This window comes from Lycorma delicatula, chromosome 3 (assembly GCF_047948215.1).
Source record: "Lycorma delicatula isolate Av1 chromosome 3, ASM4794821v1, whole genome shotgun sequence".
Lineage (NCBI taxonomy): Eukaryota > Metazoa > Arthropoda > Insecta > Hemiptera > Fulgoridae > Lycorma > Lycorma delicatula.
In genome coordinates, this window is record NC_134457.1 from 129,398,614 (window position 1) to 129,422,589 (window position 23,976).

The following is a 23,976-nucleotide window of genomic DNA, read 5'->3' on the forward strand; positions in this document are numbered from 1 at the left end:
GACTTTTACAGGCTTAAGATTTAATACAGAGCTGTATTAGAACAAAATTTAAATTCTTTGCTCAGATTACTTTTATATTTATTTGCATACTACAGATTTTATTAATACAAATCAACACACTAATGTAATATGATACTTAAAATTTACTACAATAAAAAAAGAACATTAACCATTTATAAGAAAGAAGAAAGCTCCAGTCTCATTTGCAACAGCACGAGCTATTAAAGTTTTTCCAGTACCAGGTGGTCCATACAACAAAATACCTCGAGGTGGCTTTACACCAATAGCTCTGAACAAACTAGGATGACGCAATGGTAGTTCAACCATTTCTTTAATCTGCGCTAACTGTTTACGACAGCCTCCAATATCGTCATAACCTACTGCATTTAATGCATCCTCTTCATCCTAAAAAAAAAGAATTTGACAATTTGATAGCAATGCTCAAAAGATTTCCTGTTAAGTACACCAATAAAATTAAATGTACTGTCTCAGTTAGATTTTATAAAACCTAATTTCAATTGCTTTCTACATTATTTGTACAATTGCTTTGTACATTATTTAAACAAAATATTACATAATTTAATATTAATTACTGTACAATGATCATTTCAAAAAAGAGGCCATCCAAATGGCATTAAATATCTGGATGGCAAGGGCCAACCATCCAGATAGTAACTTAATTACGCTGTTGGTTGATGAAAAAAGAGTGGGGGTAGCAGCACCACCTTTTCACTGTTAGTATGACTCAGTGTACACTGAGTTGCGCTACAGGATCCTGCTGATTTTTTAATATATCCTGCTGATTTTTTAAAAGTTTTAAAATGTATGCCACTATAGAAAATCCCACCAGTTGTGAAGTGAGATTGGTTATTAAATTTCTGTTGCCAAAGATTTTATTCAGTCTTTTGCGAGAAGTTGATTTCTGGGATTTTCTTCAATCATGATTACATGTCCATCCCCACACAGCTCACCATACTAGAAGATTTTTGGGAACGTTTGGATTGGAAATATACGATCATTCTGCGTACAGCCCAGATCTGGCACCAAGCATTACCATTTTCCTTATATGAAAAATTATTTTCAAATTGTATGTAAGAAATGTTTTTCCAGACAATTTTTTTTTATACCAAACTTAACTTTATAATCTATTCCTTTATTATTTAAGATGTTAGGACTGACAACATACAAAAAAATTCAAACTATTAAAAATAACTACTAAAACATAAAACAAAAAAAGACTTCACTCTAAACAGTAATACAAAATGTAGAAAACTTTTCTCTGAAAGATATTTGCTTTATTAATAAGTACAACTTCTTTATTTTTAGTCTATTCAGCAGTATATTCTAAAGTATGTAATCCAGTGTTCCATGCCTTCATTTACATATATGGTGAAAACTAAAAAACAATCAGTTTCTGCTGTAGATTACACTCTTGGTTCCTTAGAACAGGAATTACAAATTTTAAGTTTGTAATTCATATAAAATTAACTTCAATAGATTTATTTTCTTATGATCTGCTTTAAAATTTTTTTTTTTTTTTGCTACTACTCCTTTGAGCCAGACCTGCTTTGAATACACAGAGCCCCCAGGGGAAAATCAGAGGTAATTTCATTTAATCTTTTATTTCTTCTAACATTTTTGTACATCATAATTCTGATCAATTTATCTATAATGCATCCAATGCCCATTCAGAATGCAGCATAGTCCCAAAGATGTTATCAGGAGTAAGCATACTAAAAACAGGCATTCTGAATTCTCACAGGCATATTTCCCTGTACTGCAAAAACTGAAAACCATTTGTTCTACAGTGTCCTCTCTTCTGCACTAACTGGGGTTGGTACAGGGTCTCAATGCCCATGAACCAGAGGATGCTTTAAAGCTACAGTGACTGGTCAAGAACTGAGTCATCAACTTTTACTCCATTTCCACGTGCTTGTGGTCCAGCCTTCTCTGGAGGTCTAGGATCAGTATGGAGGTACATCTACTCTTTGTCAACTGATCTCATTTAAAAAACAGGTTTTCCATACTTTTCCAGTTAATTTTGCCAAAAGAACTTACTGAAATTACTACAAGTACAATTTTTTGTAATCCAGATAAAAATACTCCCCCAGCCCACCGAGCTGGTCTAGTGATGAACTTTGGTGGTTGGGTTTCAATTAACCCCACATCGCAGGATTGGTCGACCTGAGGCTGTACAAGACTACACTTCATTTACATTCATACATATCATCTTCATTCATCCTCTGAAGTAATACTTTACAGTGGTTCCAGAGGCTATAAACAGAAAAACTGAGTAGGTAAAAATACCCACCACCATTTTAGAATAAGCTAATGAAATTTTGAACAAGCAAAAGATTAGTATGTTTTACACATATTTCAATTAAAAACACTAATCAGATTTGATCTGTGATCAACATTCTACCTTTAATAATCTACTCCTTAAAAAAGTAAAGAGTCCTTAAAAGCACTGTTAACAATATGTAGTTGATACAAGATTCATTTTGATCGTCATACAACAAATCAACCACTCAAGTTGATGCAAAACCTTTTCAGAAAAGAAAGTTTGTGGTGAACCTCTCTGAAATTTTAGGAGAATAACATATTAACTCAGCAATGCTATCTACCAATCAATATGCATGCAAACTCCAGAAAACAGTAATAGCCAAATTCTATTAGCACTAATTTAGTCATTTGATTGTATGACACCATATAAATAAACAGTTCATGTGAGGGCTGTTACGATTTATGCTTGCATCTAGGTATATTTATGATGTTTAATCTAAAACATCATAAATTATTGCCATATAAGACAGCTTAGTTGGGTTTACCTTGTGCTAATTGTTTTAGTTCAAATTTTGAATATTTTACTTAAAATAACCAAGTAATTTGTAGTTAAACTGTCACCAACTTTTAAAATTTTTCATATTGTTTTTATAATATAGTATACAGATTGAAGTTTTACATGATGAAACTTGAAAAAATAAAATAAAAGTTCTATAGACATCACCACATTACTATCAAACAGAAAAATACTTTTAATAAAAACCTTCATAAGAAGCAAATAAGAAAACTGTGTTGGAAAGTAACAAATATGGCATTTTGTTTACATATTTCAATTTAAACATTTTCATTAACATTTAAAAATAATATCTAATCAGAATTTTTTTAAGTGCCTACAGGCAACTTAGGGTAAAATTAATAAAGGTCCTTAAAAGTAGGCAACACACCAAACAATATCACATGACCATTGCATGCATTTGTTTACTGCCCCAAATTTTGATTACCTAGCTTTAGTACATATTTATATATAAGATAATAATTTTTATTATTCTTAAATTAAACAAATGAGGTTGTCATTTGTTCACAATAAAAGGCGAAACATTTTATCTATTAAAGCATAATTTGATAAAACTAATACTTACGAAGCAATTAATGACTAAAAAAATTTTTAATAGTTGCCATTTTGGAATTTTCAAGGATAAAAAATTTTAATTATTGATTTTTATAGAAGATATTGTTAGATGCATGTTCACCAACTTTGATTATCATATCTCAATCCATACCTTAAGATATAAATTTTTATTGAAAAAACACAAAATGGCAGACAGAGGAAAATGAAGTGAGGTAGTGCATTTGTCCACATGGTCTTTTTTGTTTACTCTAATGACCTGAATCAGTCGCTTAAGTTTGGCCAACACCCCCCGGGACACTTGTGTATAAATATTAGCAATAACTCAAAAGTAATACCTTAAAAAAAACCTTCATCTTCAATCAGTAAAATATAACCAACTAAGACTAAAATAAAATAATAAACTTACTTCACGTTTAATTGGATCTCCTTCACAATGAATTACTGTATCAGGAGCTACTATACAATATGGTGATGGGTCAGTCTCTACTACTTTGAACTCTACAGCCCTCATACCACCACGAACAATGAAGGCATCATCCTTATGTATTGGTCTGTAGGCTTCTAAGAAATATGGTTTAAGATAAACTTCAAATAGATTTCTGAAAACAAATATTAAAGGTAGGTTATTGATACAATATTTTTCACAGTAACCATTAAAAATTGGTTGCAAAAGAATGACAAAAAATAACCTCAATGAACAGTGAGTCATCAAACTATGACCATGATTTATAATTTCATGAATTAAGGTCTCTACTAGTAAATTCACTGGAGAGATGGCCACTGAAAACATACTAACCAGTTACATATCATTATCACAGCAACAATCAGTTTTTACATGTAATAATGGTAATACATTATGATAAGTATTTTATTACTGATGATAAATCCACAGATTTGAAAGCCATATTACATTACTGTCAGTTTACATAAGTTGCTTAATGTACCACACTATTTTAGTGTGTTCATAAGTGAATTTTGTTATTTGTAACACACTCAAACAACATTTATAATTTAAAAAAATGTGTGTGTGATGACTAATCAATTACATGCTCTCACTTTGTTCTCTGTACACTATGTATTTTTTCATGATAATTTTTCTTTACTATGTTATCAAATAGGAAATAAAATTTCCTACGATATTGATTATTTTAATTTTTTTATTTTACAGTATGATGACTTCATTCTATAAACTTATTTTATCAAAATACCTACTACTATAGTAAAAAGAAAATTTTAGTTTAGTGCTTCAGTTTGCAGTTTGTTACTTTCAGTTTACAGTTTGTTATTTAATGTGTGAAGCTACTCTTAAAAAATAGGTAAATAAAATCCCTTGAAGATATTAACATCTTACACAATATAGACACCAGAGATAAAATTAAAGAAACTTGTAGGCATCAGAACTTAACATTAAACTAAAGCAATTGTGTAAATATTACACCACATAATTTAATGCTACATACCTTACAATAAACTGTCAAACTAATTAGTTTGGCAATAATTCAATAATTCTACTTTAAATCTTAATAAGATTATCTCATTAAGTGAAACACAGTGACCAAAATTTTAACAATAACTTATTAAGTTGGTTCTTGCAGCTTTATAGAACTACTGATATATGATAAAATTAATATACATATGTGGTCACTGTATTTTATTTTACTTTTTATCACTATAATTTTATTTTTATGTATATAAAAAGATTTTACTAATAACTAAAGTTGAATGAACAACCTAATTATTACTTTTATCTTTTTTCTTTGGAATGTAATTAAATCATAGGATATGACTAAAGAACCCAAAATGCAGCAGTAAAAAAAATAAGAGGATATTTTAAATTAGACTATTTAAACAACTATATTAGTGTACTGATATCACAGTAGAATAGTGTACATATTAGAACAATATCAAAATGTAAATGCATGATTCTACCAATTGTTATGTATAAAAATAAAACTCCAAACTGCAGTTACATTCAATTTAGAATAAACCAATAATTTAAACACATAATGGACCACTTACATTGCGGTAAGTGTTAGTTAAATAATCATGGTAAAATATATTTAGTAACAATTAAAAAATAGAATATACATCTACATACCCAGTTAAACCTTCTACGGTATCATCAAGTGGTAATACATGGATACGTTTACCATACTTAACATCAGGACAAGGCTGAACTGAAACAACATCTGATAAACGGACACGTAAATTTTTTCTAACAACACGATTCATTCTAATCTTTTCATCTGGGCAAGTATCATCAGACAACACAATGCAAACTGTTTCTTTCCTTCTTTTACCTTTCAATAATACTGTATCACCTCTGAACAGCTGCAATTCGTCCATTTTAACCTAAAATTAATTTAAAAAATCAATCATAGTGATTAAATTCAAACAGACACATAATCTTTTAAATTTATTCACTTCAAATAGCAATCTTCTATGTGATATCTTACTACCATATTTTGCTAATTAAAAGAAAAAACTCAGAATTTATAACTATGTTAACAAGCAATATATATTTCTTAATGATAATTGTATTAATCAATCAAAATTTAATTAAAATGTTTACTTAAAAAAAAATAATTCACAAGTTCAATTAATAATATTTAATTAATTCTTTCAACTGTTTTTTTACATATATGTAGTCAATATGCACAATACAACAATTTTAACATAAACAGGAAATTTAATTTTTCTCATTTCATGCCCTACGGATACTGAATAAATAGTTAACTGATATGATAACATCATTGAATAATCAAAGAACATTGCCACAAACAGCTAAATACAACAGGTTCTAAGAAAAACTGGTAGTGAGATACTGCATCAAGTTTGAAGAATAAGGTGTAGTATAAGGATTCAAAGGTAGATCCATGAAGACTGCATTGCTTGGGAGATGAATCAACACAGATTAACAAAAAGAAAAAGAAAAAATGTAATTTAAAGAATAACACTAGAATCTTATTTTCCCCAAAATATTGGGCTAGAGAAAAAATTAATTATTTCACATAAAGAGACCATTTATAAAGAAATTATATTATTTTACTATTAATTTATAAGACATGAAACAGAAAATAATTTTTAACAAGAACTTAAAATATTCTGAAAATATTTTAACATTAAAAATCAAAAATTTGTGATTCCTAGGTTAACCTACATAATTTTTCTGACTGAATAAAAAGCTCACAGGAGCTTTTCAATTATCTAAAAAAAAAAATCACCCAATTTTTATGTATGTTGTAGAGGTAAATAATACAAGAATCATTCAAAAATAGACTACCAGTAGTAGATAGTATTGGTAATAGTTTTTTTAGATTACTACTACCAAATAAGTCAAATTTTGATATTTATATTATTTTTTAACAAAATCTTCCTCTTTCAAATGAATTTAGTCAATCTTGCAAGGTTTTTATTCAATTACCAAAAATTATTTGGGTTGACCTCAGAATCATATTTGCAAGGCTCGAAATCAACCTTGCAAATTTTTTATTTTGAAATTGTCTTCCATGTACAGCAGATTCTAGCACACTAAAAAAAATGGTAGTACTCTGGCTAACCAAAACAGGATTCTATGCTGTATTTAATAAGGCTTCTCTGGCTAATTGTTAATCGTATCTTGTTTGTTTTGCGACATGGGAGTGAATACTGTTGTGTTAAATAATCATGCCTCTTCTCAACAGACCAAGTCATTTAGTCTGAATAGCTGATTTCAAATCTTTTTCCAGCAATGCTAAATAATTACCACCGTTGACAATCACAAAGTATAGGATCCTTTCTGTCTGAGAAGACTATGCACTTTACGAGCAGAAAGCTGCTTATTCGAATCTCTTGTGGCTGGAGTGTTTCCACACTCTACTCTGTTGTTTTGTTTCTGGTTTGTAATGGTATATCCACATCTCATGAAGCTTAGCTTCATGATTATGTCAAGATTTTAGTTATACTGTACACAGTAGTTCTGAAAACTTCCCGAACTACATTTTTGTAGTTGATAAAAAGTAGTGCCATCTCTTGGACAAACAAGGAACTATGTATTACAATGTCTGAAGTGTGTGTACAAAATTTCATCACGTTTCGTCGCTCCAGTCTCAAGTTATATTCAGCCACAAACATTGTTCATGTGACCTTGTGCGAGCTTGCTATGTGGAAACAGAGAAGTGCGATACAATATTGTGTTTGAATTCAAAAATCTTTCATTGAAACCTATTCTATGACAGAAACATTCGGCATTAAAGCCGCATCTCGTATTACAACATACACGTGGTGGAAGTAGTTTAACGATGGTAGGGAGTCGTTGGATGATGACGAATGAAGTGGGTGGCCGTCAACAGCTGTTCACAACAAAAACATTGCAAAAGTGCGTGTGCTCCTGCTCAAACAATCTCATCTTCTCCTTTGAGCTACAGCAGAACAGTTAAACATCGGTAAAGATGTGGTATTACAATTCTAGAAAAAATGAACCGCTGAAAAGTGTGCTCTTTTTTCGTTCCACATTTCTTGACCGAAGAATAAAAACAAGGGTGCGTTTTTTTTGCGCTTAAGACTTTCTTGAAATTGATGATAATGACCTGAATTTTTTACAAACAGTTTTAACTGGGGATGAAAACTGGGGCTTCATGTATGATCTATAAATGAAGTGTCAGACTACTGCTTGATTGAGTCTTGGAGCACAAAGACCAGCAAAAGGTCTGCAATTAAACTATTACTATTAAAGGTCTAGCAAAAGGTTAAATTATTATCAACTATCTACTACTGGTAATCTATTTTTGAATGATCCCTGTGTAAGGTATTCATAAGTTAACCGTAAAGTAATCATCATGAATAATCTTTGTGTAAGGTAATCATAAGGTAACTTAAGGTAATCATCATGAATAATCTTTGCACAGCACCAATCCACACATCATTTATGTATTATTTCTTCTGTAACTTGACAATCATCGAGAATCATTTGCTCTACTGGAATGTGCTTTAACAACATTTTTTCTACCCTTTTAAATTTTATTACACAAATGTAAAACTTGACTTATTCATGCAATTCACACTGTATTAAGTATTTATTCAGTGAAAAATGTTAACAGATATTTCTTCTTCAGATAACAAATATCTTAACTGCACACTGGATCTCTAACATTCAATCAACAATGGCACACCCATACTTACATGGGTATTGAAAATAAAACATGAATAGATAATACATGTATTGAAACAGTGACAGCCAACTACTTGCATAGCACAGACTCACACTAACATTGTTGACTTCACACAACAGACTACACAAGTAGTTTTCCCCTCCACATGTCATTGGTGTGTTAATTTTTTTATGACCCGTGTACAATATATACTATTAATATATAAATATACATATAATTCTGTAAGATAATTTAGTAGAAGTCCAAAAAAGATGATGAACTTTGGTGATTAAAGAAAAGTAATCTACATATATATACAGGGTAGGATCAAAAAGTAGTAGGACTGAATTAATTTTAACTTTTTTATTGAACTAATCGGTACAAATCATTAGTAGTCCTCGAAATAGCACCTTGTGCTTCGACACATCGCATATAACATGATTCCCACTGCGCATAAGCCTTCTGGAACTCGCTTTCCGGGATCCCATTCAGAGATGCCGTCACAGCCTCTTGGACATCTATGAAGGTGTATCGATTTCCCTTGAGGTCCCGCTTGAGCCAAGGAAAGAGGAAGAAATCCGGCGGTGCCAGATCTGGACTGTAGAGGGGTGAGGCAATGTGGCAAACCTGTGCTTGGCCAGAAACTCCCTCAGCAACAGCGCCGTGTGGCACGACGCGTTGTCGTGGTGAAGCTTCCAAGAATCGGCGATGTCTGGCCGCACACGGAGAACGCGTTTGTGCAATCTGTTGAGCACATTCATGTAAAAACTGGTATTCACAGTCTGTCATCCAGAGGGTACGAACTTTGGGCACATTTTCATCAATCCTTGAAGTTGACGGGCGACCGACGCGCTGGTCGCCTTCGATGAGCTCCCGCCTCTCCCGGAATAGCTTATGCCACTCGAACACTGTTGAGCAGCTCATGGCAGCATTCCCGTAGGCGTCCTTGGTCGCAGTTTTCCCCGAGTTTGATGCAGAATTTGATGGCATAGCGCTGCTCGAGATTTTTATCAATCTCGGATCGCGACGACACTTCTTAACAGAGGTTCACGGAAATCAACGAGCTTACTCTCCGCTTGCCCGCAGACAACTGGAAAAAATATCGGTCTCTTCGGAAGGCTCCCCCCACTTCCACGCTCAGGTGGTCTGACCCCCCCCTTCACCGCTCCGTTCGGGCTATAGAAATTCAGTCCTACTCTTTTTGATCTTACCTATATAAATATATATATAAGTGAATAGTTTGTTTGTCCAGTAACCGTTCCTATACCATTCATCCGAATGCGATGAAACTTTGGTGAGTTGTGTGCATGCCCGCGAAGGTTCTGAATTAGTTTGGATTCAATATGTGGTGCTGGGGTTGAGATATTTAAAAAAAATTGTATTGGACCAATTTGGCTCACATTCAGAATATGGGTTACTTACATGGAAAAGAATACCTCTGCAAAAAATTGACCTGCTAGATGGGAAAAATTGGCACTGGGATTGAGATATTTAGAAAAACTGTATTTATGAACCAATTTGGCTAATATTCAGAAAATATATTAGTTATATGAAAATAATTTTTTTTTGCAAAAACTATACCCGCTTTGGTATCGAGATATTTACAAAACAAACAAATATACAAACAGACTTTCTTCTTTTATATATATAAAAGGTAATGTTCATAAGTGTGTCTAGTATAGACTAAAAACTTATGGTACCCATTTATGCATGGATTTTTGTAAAATGGTCTGTGTTCTCCAAAGAAGGTTGAAACTATTGAAATCCTCGATAAACAATAGAAAGAAAGTTAGAGGTATTTTGAACTGACTACCGTGTTTAAGAGTAGACTGAATTAAATCCAGAAGGTAGTGTGCTGTTTTGACAATTGGATTTATTTACATTTAGACTTTTATAAAGTGAAAGGTTAAATTTTGTGAAGTTCCATAATGTTCAATTATATGTTTTATCAAACTTTCAATTGTGACCATTTAATATATATACATATAGATAGTAAAGCTTCAAAAAATTAATTAAATCTAAGTGAAACATATATTACTTACTTAAGGGGAAGTCTTATTATTTCATTAGTGGCTTGAAAAGTAATAAATACCTTATTTATTTACTTTATTTTTACACAGATATCAAAACATCAACATCTGGCCATCGCAAGATAAAATTCTGTAGCCCCAAAGGTGCTATTATCATAGAAGTAGCCTGGAGTGAACAGGATGAGGAAAATCAAATTCAAAATTGTTTACAATAAGATTTAAATGAAAAATGTTTAATGGAAAAGTTTTTACATATCATTTCTCAATACTAATATTGACTAGTTGTAAATATTTAATTATCTTCTTTTACACTGAAATTGGTGACAATTATAGCATAACAAATGTTATTAATAATCTAAATTTCACTTCACAGAAATTCTCTTTAGACTCAACAATTAATAATATTAGGTTAATAAACCATTACTCTCTTAAAACCAAACACTACATACTTGAAAAAAATGTATATTTTTTTGAAATTGTAATTTTTGGAACACTAACTGTATTTGCAACAACAAATATGTACAACAATTATTTTCAAATATATAATAAATCTCCAGCAAAGAAACTGGTGTAATCACTATTATCAGATCTAGTTCCAATTTTTACCGTAATTAACAAACTCATAATACAAGCAAAGTTGTTCCACCAAGAAATTAAATTTATTCATGATTTTAAAGGTATTTACTTACCTGTGATAGTGCAACAACTGAATTATCATCATTAACAGCTTCCTCAACAAGAAGTCTGTTTGGACGATCTTTCTTCTTCAAAATAGCAGTAGCCAGATCTTCAGGACTAACAAAAGAAAAAAATTGTTATAATACATTTATAATTGTTATAATAATTTTTATAAATTTTTTTATTAATATTAGAAATACTGTGTAAAGTACCTACAATGAAATCAATTTCTCCGAGATATATTTAACAATCGCCTAAATATAATGATGATATTGCTCTGTACCCTAGACAACACTTAAATTTATGAATATAAACCTCCAAAAATTTATTTGTATAAATCAGATTGCAGCAAGTAGATATTATTTCTTAAAATGGCAAGTTTCAATGACAATAATAAAAAGTATAACCTTTTATAAACAGAATTTACTGAAACTGATAATTTTCCTGTTTTGACAAGACTATTTTTGAACAGAACTTTAACAGATTACATTCATTAAACATATTTAGCAACACAACAGTAAAGTGTATCTTGAAAATAGAAAAACCTTAAGACATTTTCAGCCAGAATCATTGTACAAAGGCAAGAGTGTAATCAACACTCTTGCCTTATCATGTTATTAAGAATTAGGGTGATAAACAAACAAAATGAAGTTACTTTTTCTTAAAAATGATTAATTTTTTCACAAAATGTTATTTTTTCTGGTAATTTTCCTAAATTTAATAAATATATATTTTAAATAACCAAGATGTTTAGATCATGTCACTTCAAATTTATTTTAATATTTTTTTTAATAAATTATTATTTCAAATAAAATATTGTTTTTAGAATCCTTTACCAATATTCTACCTAAATCTTTTTTTTTTTTTTTTGTGGAACTAAGTAGTACATTCCACTTATTTTTTTAGATTTGATCTTATTACTATGACTGTTGACTTGTGTATTTAGTGATATAAAAATAACAATTCTTGGTGGGAATTAAACCCAAGATTACCTAATCTAGAAGCCAAATTGCTAAAAACTATATAAACTGTTCAGTCAACATATTTTCAAAATCTGCTGTTCAAAACTTTTATCTAAACCCTCATCTGAAGAGTTTCTAACACATTTGATTGATTGGTTAGCAGGAGAAAATGGTATAGTTTTGTATCTTTTTTTCAAATTCTTATATACCAATGCATTATTAAGACTAATTATCTTTTATTTATTTAATAAAAATTAAAGCAGCTACTCTAACCACCCATCATATCACTCTCCTGAAATAGTAATCTCTGGTATGAAATGGGTTTACATATGCAAACACAGCACTCCACTGCAGCAATGAATCAAACATTACATTTAATACCTCTTGATCCTCAATCAGGCTTCTGAATTTATTTGTAGTTTGGATTGCTGGTACAACATATGGGCCAAACACTTTACACACTTCACAAAAGTAAGGTGAAATTAAAGAAAATTGGAAAAAAAAAAATTAATTCAGATAATCATTATATTAAGTATGGAATTTATAACAAAGTGTTTTGTACCAAACAAAAAATGTTGTAAGTCAAACTGACTGAACTACAGGCCTTCTCCATGACATACTGAAGGCGCCTCTTAAATTCCAATTTCCATCAAGAAACACCCCAAGGTACTTTTGAACTTGAACATATTTTATACGCTGGTTTAATATCGATACATAGGCTTGCTGCTTCACTGCCAAACGGCCTTTGAGGAGCATCATCATGGTCTTCTCCATGATGAACATCATCTTATGTTGATGAACCCATAGCTCTTAAGTATCCTACAAACCTGGTTGCCTCTGTATTCAATCTCCCTCCATGAGCATCCTTCAACCAGGGTGAGCCCATCAACAAAAGCCATGATGCTACAACTGCTGGGTAACCTCAGCCACAGAAGACAGTCAAACTCTACCACCCACAGCAAAGGATCCAACATGCTACCCTGGGGACATCTCTTGGACAGTCCTGATTGCCACTTTGGAGGCCAGACTTGTTGGTGGCTCTCCTGATGACACGATGACAGTGAAGAACAACTTCCACATAATTTTTGTAGACTTTGGTAGTGGTAGCAACCTGGCGCAATAACTAGTTGACGCCATCAATAAGGTAAGAACAAATAATGGTGGATGCCTGGGATCGATGCAGACTGTGGTGTATGGGCGGAATACCGCAATATGTGCGAGGAAAATATTGGAGTGGGAGGGGGAGGAAATCTGAGCAGACATAGCATATGCTCATAGCTGCTGGCAGACTCCCACAGGCTGGAAAAGTGAGACCCTGCCGACCAACTACACAAGACAGAGGATACTTGTCATTAAGGCAGCTCTGACCACAACATATGCAGACTTGCAGAGATCCATTAAAACAAGAGGTGGCACTACCAGCTACGTCTGAGATATATTCAATACATAAACCTAGTGACAATATGAAGTAAAGAAAGACAGAACTGCGGTGGGTGAGTTTAAGAGAATGGTCTTCACGACTCTCCAAGAGGAAAACATCTCTACTAACTGCAGATACGTGATTTGGAGCAAGACGCCACCTCTGAAGATGTACGTCAGGGACTGGGCAGGTTGGCAGCCAGCTAACCCACCGGGTTGGTCTAGTGGTTAACGTGTCTTCCCAAATCATCAGCTGATTTAGAAGTCGAGAGTTACAGCGTTCAAGTCCTAGTAAAGCCAGTTATTTTTACACGGATTTGAATACTAGATCGTGGATACCGGTGTTCTTTGGTGGTTGGGTTTCAATTAACCACACATCTCAGGAATGGTCGAACTGAGAATGTACAAGACTACACTTCATTTACACTCATACATATCATCCTCTGAAGAATTATCTAAACGGTAGTTACCAGAGGCTAAACAGGAAAAAGAAAGAAGGATGGCAGCCAGTCTATTTAGATGAAATACAATTGTCCTTTAGAAACGGCTTTGGGGAGACTCAGTCCCTGCAGTTGTGGCTGCGAATGTCACCCAGAAAGGAATAGTGAAGTTGGACTGGTGTCCTGTCAAGAATGAAATTGTTGAGTGCCTTTGAAGTGTTATCGTTGTTTTGAACTCAGGCATGTGGCGAGGAACTGCCACATAGAAAGTAGGGAAAATACCTGCTTTAATTGTTGAGAAGAGAGGCACCATGCTGCTGAGTGTGCAAAGAAACCAAGGTGTTAACATGCAAAAAGGAAGGATATCGTACTGGAGCTACTTTATGCCCACAGAGAGTTGCAATGCAAAGGAAAACCGCCACCCAGAAAAGGGCTGGGGAATCAACAACCTTTCAGTGAAGCTGATTCCATGCGACTATGGCACAGCACAGGACATTTTGGTGCGTAGTGTTTTGAAGATGGATGCTGATATGGCACATCTCCGAGCCTTATCGACCCTACTCTCAAACAGACTGGATAGTATCATTGGATGGAACTTCTGCTATTTGGGTACGTACACCTTTATTGACAAGGGACTCTGTGTTAACATATGCTTGCAAGAACAAAGATAGGCGACGCGTATGTCGCTAAACATAAGCACGGATCTGGCAATATCTGGATAAGGAGGCTCTGGCAATATTTACTGAGGATGTAGCTGTGCATCGCCCGGCATTAGTTGAGGGTGATTTTAATGCATGGTCTGCATCGTCGATACAAGATTATTAAGTATGTTGTGAAACCTAGAGCACCCACTGCTATGAATTTGGAGGCAGCCGAGCACATCACTGATGAATTACTTCTACACAGAGATAGGATTCCAACGACTACCTCAGGTGAGATAGTGGATCTACCAGTGTTCACGAAGGAAGAAGTGATCATGGCGATTGAGTGCATCCCTCGTGAAAAGGCCCTTGGTCCTGATGCATTACCGAACCTTGTGATTAAATTGGCAGTCCAAGCTAATATAGATATATAATGTATTTCTCGACGTTTATAACACTGTCTGAGAGAAGGGTTATTCCCTGAAGCGTAGAAGACACAGCATCTTGTATTGGTGCCGAAACCTGCACGTGATCTGGCGCTTCCATTGTCTTATCATCCATTGGCAATGATTAATACATTGGGGAAAATTATGGAGGATATGCTACAGCAAAGGCTGGCTTGTGCAGTGGAAGATGCAAGCAACTTCTAGGGGAGACAATATGGTTTTCAAGTTGGCAGGTCTGCCCTTGATGCGGTGGAGTAGGTGATAGGCATGGCTCGGATGTATCTTGCAGAACGTAAAATGTGTGTGTAGGTGGAGCTGGACATAATGCTGACATGAGGTGAAACTCATTTAATTGCGTTTCTCACGTCGCCATTGCAAATGCTCTCTGGAATCTGCAGGTTCCTGCATATCTGTTAAAATTATTATTGTCTTGATTAAGAGACAGGTAATTGATATATATGGCGGAAAATGGCATGATGGTAAGGACTATTAATTGGGGTGCGCCGCAGGGGTTGATCCTTGGCCTGACCTTATGGAATACGGTGTATGATGAAGTCCTTCAGTCCACTGTGCATGAATATACAAAGTACACTGCTTCCTCCAGAAGCAAAAAATTTTCAATCTGAAATTTCTCACTTCAGAGGAAGTGAAATTTGAAGCACTGGTCAGGATGTACTCTGCTGTGGTCGGCTATGCAGATGACAAAATACTCGCAGTCAGAGCTACCACAAAGAGAGAGATTGTGAACAAAATTCAGGCTTTTTATACTAGGATCAGCACTTGGATGGTTGGGGTTGGCCTTCAGATGGCCCCTGAAAAGATGGGAGCTAATTCTTATCACCTCTAAGAAAAGACGTCGAACACTGTTATTGGAACTGGAGGGTTGATTCAAGAATGCCTATTAAATATCTTGGCATCTAGATTGATGCACTCTCTCACAACTGATAAGTTTTGAGAGTGCTGAGGACAATGCGTGTGGTTGCCATCTTACCTCCAATCCCGGGGGGGGGGGGGGCTGGAGAACTCAGGAGGAGGTTATCAAGTGTGGTATATTCTTCCCTCTTATATGGGGCAGAGATCTGGACAGATGATCTGAGGTATAAAAGGTATATGGGAATACTTGCTGTGCTACATAGGAGATGGTGCCTCCAAATTTAGGCAGCTATGATCTCAAGAGAGGCTGCAGAGGTGCTGACGGGTGTTATGCCAATTGACCTGCTAATTACTCACAGAAGGAAGCGTAGAGAATTAAGGATGCTTCCTTCTTCGAAAAAGAGATTGATTGTGACCAATTTACAAGAGTTGATGAATACTTGGTAAGAACGGTGGGATGTGAGAGAGAAAGGTCGGTGGACTTACCGTCTGATTGGGAATATAAGGAGTTGGTGCGGTAGGAGTCATGGATCAATTGATTATAATCTTGCGCAATTCCTGGCCGGGCATGGTGGTTACCGGTCATATCTTTTTAGGTTCACTTTTGACCATTCAAACCGCTGTCCGGCCTGCAATGTGGAGTAAACTCCATACCATGTCTTCTGTTGTATGAGGTTCCGGGGTGCACAGAAGTGCATGCTGGATCTTAGAACTTAGAAACACAGAAAAAAGTCATAGGAGACAGCAAACATTGGTGCGGCTTGCACAGGAATGAGGCACGGATGGGTGCCGGGTTGAACAGATCTGCAGCTGAGTGCCTTGGGGGCCTTCTTGAGCATGAGGGGGTCACTTTGGTGCTGTGACGTCATGGACACTCTGCTCCTGGTGCCTGAGGGCGTTGCTCACGTTTTTTAGTGATTATGGCTGACGGTCGTGTGGGTAAGTAGTTGACTCTTGTGTGTGTGTTTTGGTTGGTGTGTGATTGTGTACTCTGGGTGAGATTGTGAAAATTTAATTAAGTTATGTCTTTTGGACATGTATTCATGATTGTTGTGCGCATATCTTGTGTTAACTTGATTGTATGAATGTATAAATGTGTGTGGTACATCTTAGTACCTGTCAGGTGTGCTATTGGATGATGCTTGCTTGTAGAGACCAAATGAGTGTGTGAGTGCTTATCCTTCGCTTTCTGAAGTAATGCTTTATTAGATGTTTTCCAGGAGGTGGGGTTGCTAGGGGTAGAGGTTTAGTTGGTGGTATGCAGGAATATATACGCATTTTCTGTAACAGCTTGCAGAATCTGTTAGCAAGTCCAACACTGCTTCGGCCCTGTAAATGGGGTTACTCTACCTAAAAAAAGAGGGAGTAAGACACCAACCAAGTGATAGTTGCAGTTGCCACACCACCCCCTCCATACCTAGCCATTATAGGCTTTACCTGAGGTCATCTTCAAAACCTCAAGGCGTCTCTCAGCCTTGTTCTTGCCGAATTCTTATACGGAGGGTGTATTTAAAGCAGACTGAGAAAGTGCTTTGTTTGATGGATATTTAATTTAGCATATGGTAACCAATTAAAATCTTTCCTTGATAGAGACTAATATAGTATGGTTAAAATATTATTGATGCAGCATTAATGAAATATATGTCACCACTACTAATTGTGAAATAACATAGCCTACATAGCCTACTGGTCATAAACATGAAACAATATCCTTTTAATTGTTACCATAGTCACTTCTTACTCATATTTCAGTGTTAGCAAATAGCAAGTCTATTTTTCGTCACAGCCCATCCAATGTTGTCTGTGTTTTTGTTTGTATTTTTCATGGACCAATTTTACCTTTAATCTGAAAACATGGCTTTTAGTAGTTTTATCTAACACAAGTGAAAGTAAAGGAGAAATACTCTGCTATATATCCAATGATGAAGGCTAAAATACAAAAACTGGTATAAAATATATCAAAAATTTAAAGAAAAAAGAACTAGTAATGTTGGTATCCACACTTTTTTCAGGCATTTTGGATATTTTTTTTTACTGATGTAACTATATTCTCAGAAACATAGTAAACCAAAGCAATTAATCTCATAGTACCACAACTAAACTATAATTTCATATGAAAACATAATTATTGAAAAAGACTCTAAGGAGATAAGAAAATATAGCTTTAACAGAAAGTTATCCCAATACACAACAAAACCAATAGTTTTAGAAATATATATATAAAAAAAAAATACATAACACAAAAATTTGTTAATCATAGTTTTATTTCTTATATAAAACATACATATGTACGATCCAAATAAAAACAGAAAAATATTTAAAAACTCAACCGCTTCACAAGGTCATGTGTTTATGCATTTAATATATATATATATATATATAGAGGAAATCTTTTTAACAGAAAAGCAGGAAGCTCTTTCACTTTTGTTTTATTTTTACTTTGTAAAGAAGAAACTAAAAAAAATGTTACCATACAATCACAATAAAGGAAATGAATATCAATGAGAGCTAATTCTTTCCCAGACTGCTTTTTTTCTAGCAATACTCACTGTAAGATAGGCTATTTCCGCCATTTAACCTGATGACAGAATGCCTTGAAAAAATACTATGATAGAAAATTTAAAGATACTCATTACATTAACAGACGTTAAAAAATGCATATATTTTTGTGTTCTCTTGGTGTACAACAAGGTTTTTGTTAGAATGATCAACTGTTTTGAATGAATTAGAAAATAGAATTAATATGTATATAGAACTATTAGTTTTATTTATTGTCCAAGCAACAACAGGGTAGTACTCACTCCGACCCCTCCAATAGTTAAATTTAATTTAACTAAATTTTGTAAATATTAAAAATGCCAAGCCTGATAGGATTTGAACTTAGCAGCTTACAGATTAAAGGCAGAAATGCTACCACTCTCCACCACCAAGATCAGCTGAGTACATCTAATACATTCTTCTAAATATTTCAATGCTTGTAATGTATAAATGCTTGTAATGTATAAATGCTTGTAAGTAGCAAATTATTCTAACATAATTCTAATTAAATTTATTCTAATAAAATTCACATAAAAAAATTTATTAACCACCATACATAAAAAAAAAGGTTAAAATTGGCAAAGCCTTGGTGAATAAATTTCAAAATCACCCTTAAAGTTCAGCTAGAAAGCAGAATTGCACCAATTAGCAGTTGAAAAATCTCAAAAGCTTCTTTAGTGGCCCTGCACAGTCCAAAGTTATAAGTTTGGTGTGTCTAGTTGTCTGTAAAACTGGGTCTATTTGATTGAAATTCAAAAAGAAAACACAGTAATAAATGCAGATCAATACACAGACATTCTAAGCAATAATTGGGCTACAGAATCAACGACATGCCATAAAATGAGAATTTGAAGTTCCAGCAAGATAGACCCACAAAGCCTATATAGCTTTGTGGGCAATTATAAAGCATTGCTGCTGTGCATAATTTGTTAACAGGCCATATAATTTGACGATTTTGAGATGTGAACTGGCCATCTCCTGTTCTCCTGACATTTTCTCTCTATACTTCTTTCTATGGGATTACTTAAAAGGTACTGTGTATTGACAAATCCAAATATACTAAATGATCTTAAAGAATGCATAACTGAAGAGTTTGAGAACATACCACAAGATTTCTATCAACACATTATATTAGGTTTTCAAAATCAATTTGTGCGCACAGTGATCGAGAACATTTGAAAAGACATAATACTCATGAAGTAAGAAATAATACTTAAAAATATATAAAAAGTGTGTGCATTTCCCTTTATTATTCACCAAAATGATTTTTTTTTATTTTTATTTTAAAAACTTTCATCCTTACTTCTTTCCTAAATACTCATCCTTATTTAAAAAAAAAAAAAGCAGGAAGATTAAAGCTGATATTTTTCTAATTTAGAATCTCTATCACATTCTTGTTATCTGTACAATCATTGTCCGCAACCATGATTCACTGACACTATTATTAACTGCTTTTGCTATCACTGTTAGCTATTGCAAACCTTATAATTTCCTTGTGGGAACTCTAGCTGTTTCAATTTTTTTTCTATTTTTAAAGCATCTTTGCAGCACTGCTTTCAATATTCAACCAGCAGTTGGGAAATTTTTTTCTCAATTATCTCTTTTATTATATTTTGTAATTCAGGGTGGTAAACTTAATTGAAATACTTCATGAACATAATCCTTAATATTTTGTTGAGATATTAATAGCACTAATTAATAACTTAATTAATGTAACTGTTGAGCATAGAATATGTCTGTTAAGTAGCCATTCTAACACTGTCAATTACCAAAAGTGAACAAGGTAAAAGGTTTGGCATTTACCTCGCTTCCAGCCAGTTTTTATAATTCTCATCATTCATATTATTCTAAATATTCTCCTTGCTTCTGGTCAGACTTAAAAATCAAAAGCGCATTCATAATTTCTCCTGCAATACTGCCAGTATGCCCCCCTACTGATTACACACACTGTGCATACTAACTTCACAATCAAAATGCAACAAGTAATTTTTTTTCTTTTGGGTTTTATAAAGCATCTAGTATATGTACCTCTGCTACCTATTGATCTAGTCGATCTGAGGCACAAGATTGAAAGATCTGTTCCTTCCATTACTCCAGACATACTGGTTTAAGTATAAACTCTCCTATCTATATGTGCATCACAAAATATGCTCATATTGAACACTTATAAGGAAAAACTGTAAGTTACCTTACATTTTATCTGTCATTTATTACTGTAAGTCAAAGTTATGAGATATGAAGTAGCTTCAAAACCCTAATCACATAAAATCAACAGAACAAACTGTATAATCCTAATTTTAAAGAAGAAAAGAGTTTTAACATTTTTAATATGCCATCATACATTAGAAATAAAATAACATAAATATCACTGCTATTATTATACATTCAAGTCAATAATCTTGGCATATGTGTTGTTTTTAGTGTTTTTAAAAAAAGTGTCACTTCATTGTAGTTTTTGAAAAAATAAAATAAAACAGATTATCAAAAAATTAGATACACCCATAACACAAGGGTAATGTTTTAAATTTATATTGATACCTTTGCATTTACGATTTTTACTTTGTATAATCTATATCTAATGTTTATTATTCATTCTTAAATATACTTCATTGAAATTTGTGTGAAATTTCAGTTATTGATAGATTGTACTGAAATGTTAACAAGATTAAATTATAAAACTGAAATAAAATGAGTTAGCAAACATAACCTAACACTCGCTAACCTCATCTAATTAACCTTAAATATTAAATTGAGTGATTGGTAAGCTGAGACAATAATTGTATACAACAACCATTTCAATCTGAAAATAATGTAAACTGAACTTGTACAGTACTGAATTGCCAAATTTTTTATAGAATACTGTATAAGTTACAAGGGATGTAAGTCAGGTGAAACACGTCATAATTGACTAATTCCTTTCTCAAACATCAAGTAAAAAAAAATCCATCATTATTATTATAACAAGATAGTAAACTTAATAACTACAATAGAGCAACACTTTTTTCTTCTTTACTGATGATTACCTTAGTGATCATAACAACATATTCCAGGATTATTGATTTTTGAATTTACATTATCTAGAATTTTACTTAGAAAATCATAAAATGAATAAAAACTGTATTTTAAAAAGTTAACTTTTTAATTGAAAAACATGATGCAACAAAAATTTACACATTGCAAAAACTTCATTTAACAGAAATGTATCACAAAATACAGTATTGATATTTTATGAGTTAATAAGCAAGAATGATGATATATTAAAAGGCAAAAGTGAGATGAAATTGTAAGATTACATAAAAAAATGTAATTAATAAACCTCTATGATATAAGGGAACCAAATAGAATTCTGTTTGCCAGATATTTTCAATCTATTTTTAAACTTCATTAGGTGATAAAATATCAATCACAAGACTGCCAAAAAACTTAAGCTTTTTATGTCCCCAAAAATATTCTTGTGTCCAAGAATTTCTTAAGTCTAAATCAACAAAACTAAATAATCATTAACAAACAAAATAAGATAAAAATAGCTTAAGAAAATAATATTTTTAAAAAGGATCACCATAATGGGTTAGCTTTTCTTTATCTTAAGAACAAATTACTGTCCGTTAAGTATTAGAAATCTACACTGACTATTTCATACAAACTTTCCAATATTTTCAAAGTAGTCGGATAAAAAGAACTACTACTTGAAAATTGATTGCATATGAGATAAAATGAAATCTTACTGGTCCAAAATCTGAATTTCAACTTCCAAATATCATTATTAATGTACCAAGCAATAGCCTACTTGAAGATGACTAAAAATCTACAAAGTTTTGAAAGAATAAGTTACATCAATTCAAGAGGTGATAAAATATGTTTACTCATTATAGAATGTAAAAAAATTTTAAACACTGACCTTATTATTCATAACTTGCAAATGATTAAGAGAGTACAAATGTATTAGTTCTGCAATATTTACATTTTAAATATTAGATAAAATTAATAATAAAACTCTCACAATATAATGATACAAATAGTACGATAGTTACTAAAGATTATTGTTAAGTTGTTAATTAACCTGCTACTAACTCTTAAGAATCTACAAAATTTATGCATCATAAATAAATGTTACATGTCTACATGACAAGCAGAAATTTATTTCATCAGACTTCAATGCTGTAGAGCAAAATGTAAAAAATTGCATTAAATCATTAAAGACTGGATGAAATTGTAACAAATTTCACACAGAACAAAACCAAAAAATTTTAACTAAGAGAAACAACATCAAATTCAAAATGAGGTTTACAAACGGGAATAACCTAAGACTGATTTAAATATTTTCCCAAACTGACCGTAAATTTCTTACCATTAGTTACATCCCTAAAAAAAAAAAATGTGCACTGCACATGATTATGAATAACAATTTCATTAAAAAATTCAAAAGAATAAACAAGTTAACTTAACCAGCCATGAATTTCACGACAAGAACAAATACAAAAATTACTAAACCTCTCGAAGATTGCATTTATATTTAAATTTAATGCCACAGCAGCTTTAATTGCACCTATCAGTACAATAACTACTAACAGAAAACAACTACTATCACAACATAAATAATGATTAGTAATAAAGTACCTACGGTTAATATTACAAACAAGTAAGAAATACAAAAAACGTTCCTAAATAACTAAAAAAAAGTAAATTTAATTGTGGAAGAAAGTACGTCCATTGCGATGACAATGTAAATTTTGAGACCCACAGCCTAGGCTAGAACATTCACATAAAAAAAAAACAAAAAATGATACATACAAATACAAGGTTATTATAAATAAAACGCTTACTTCTTGACTTCTGCCATAATGTGATTAAAATTAAATAAAACTTTTAACTTTAACTTATATTACAAAGAACAGAACTATATCACAAGCAAGACCGGATTCACAGAGCACCACCGCAAATATTGCTGTGAAGTATTAACATTTCGGCGTTGCCAATTTATTGATGAGTTGTAAAACAAAGAAAATTTATCTGCTGAGATCTGGATAAAATTTGAGAACTTAATTAAAATAACGCTTCATTTGTGAATCTGAATTTTATTAGCGTGATCAGTCACACATTTATTATTTTTCTATTTACATCTACAAAAATATTGGATATATAATTTCTTTTAAATGAATATGTAAATAAGAAGCGATAAGAGATAATAATTTACTGTTAACTTGTAAAATAAATTCTATTAATATTTTAGTCATTTGTATTATTTACGCAAAAAAGAATAAAAAGGAGACCAAAAAATGGTCTAATAATAGTAATCCAAAAACCGTAACGCTTCTAATGGTTTAGCTTGATATCTAGCATTTTACGGCTACCTAGTGAGCAAAAAATAAACTAAAGGTTTGTTATTCATTAATCTTATATTGTGGGGT

The 23,976-nt window shown here is 32.7% G+C and overlaps 1 protein-coding gene across 1 annotated transcript in view; it reads right to left on the reverse strand.

Annotated features, from left to right (window-relative positions):
* Positions 1-23,545, reverse strand: part of TER94 (Transitional endoplasmic reticulum ATPase TER94) — a 48,582-nt gene extending 25,037 nt beyond the window's left edge. The window contains exons 1-5 of the mRNA XM_075360561.1: positions 23,392-23,545; positions 11,261-11,366; positions 5,511-5,764; positions 3,819-4,011; positions 171-405 (exon numbers count right to left, since the gene is read on the reverse strand). Coding sequence (XP_075216676.1) covers positions 171-405; positions 3,819-4,011; positions 5,511-5,764; positions 11,261-11,366; positions 23,392-23,408 — 805 coding nt within the window. The 5' untranslated portion in view covers positions 23,409-23,545. The remainder of the gene's footprint in view (positions 1-170; positions 406-3,818; positions 4,012-5,510; positions 5,765-11,260; positions 11,367-23,391) is intronic.
* Positions 23,546-23,976: the final 431 nt, after the last annotated feature.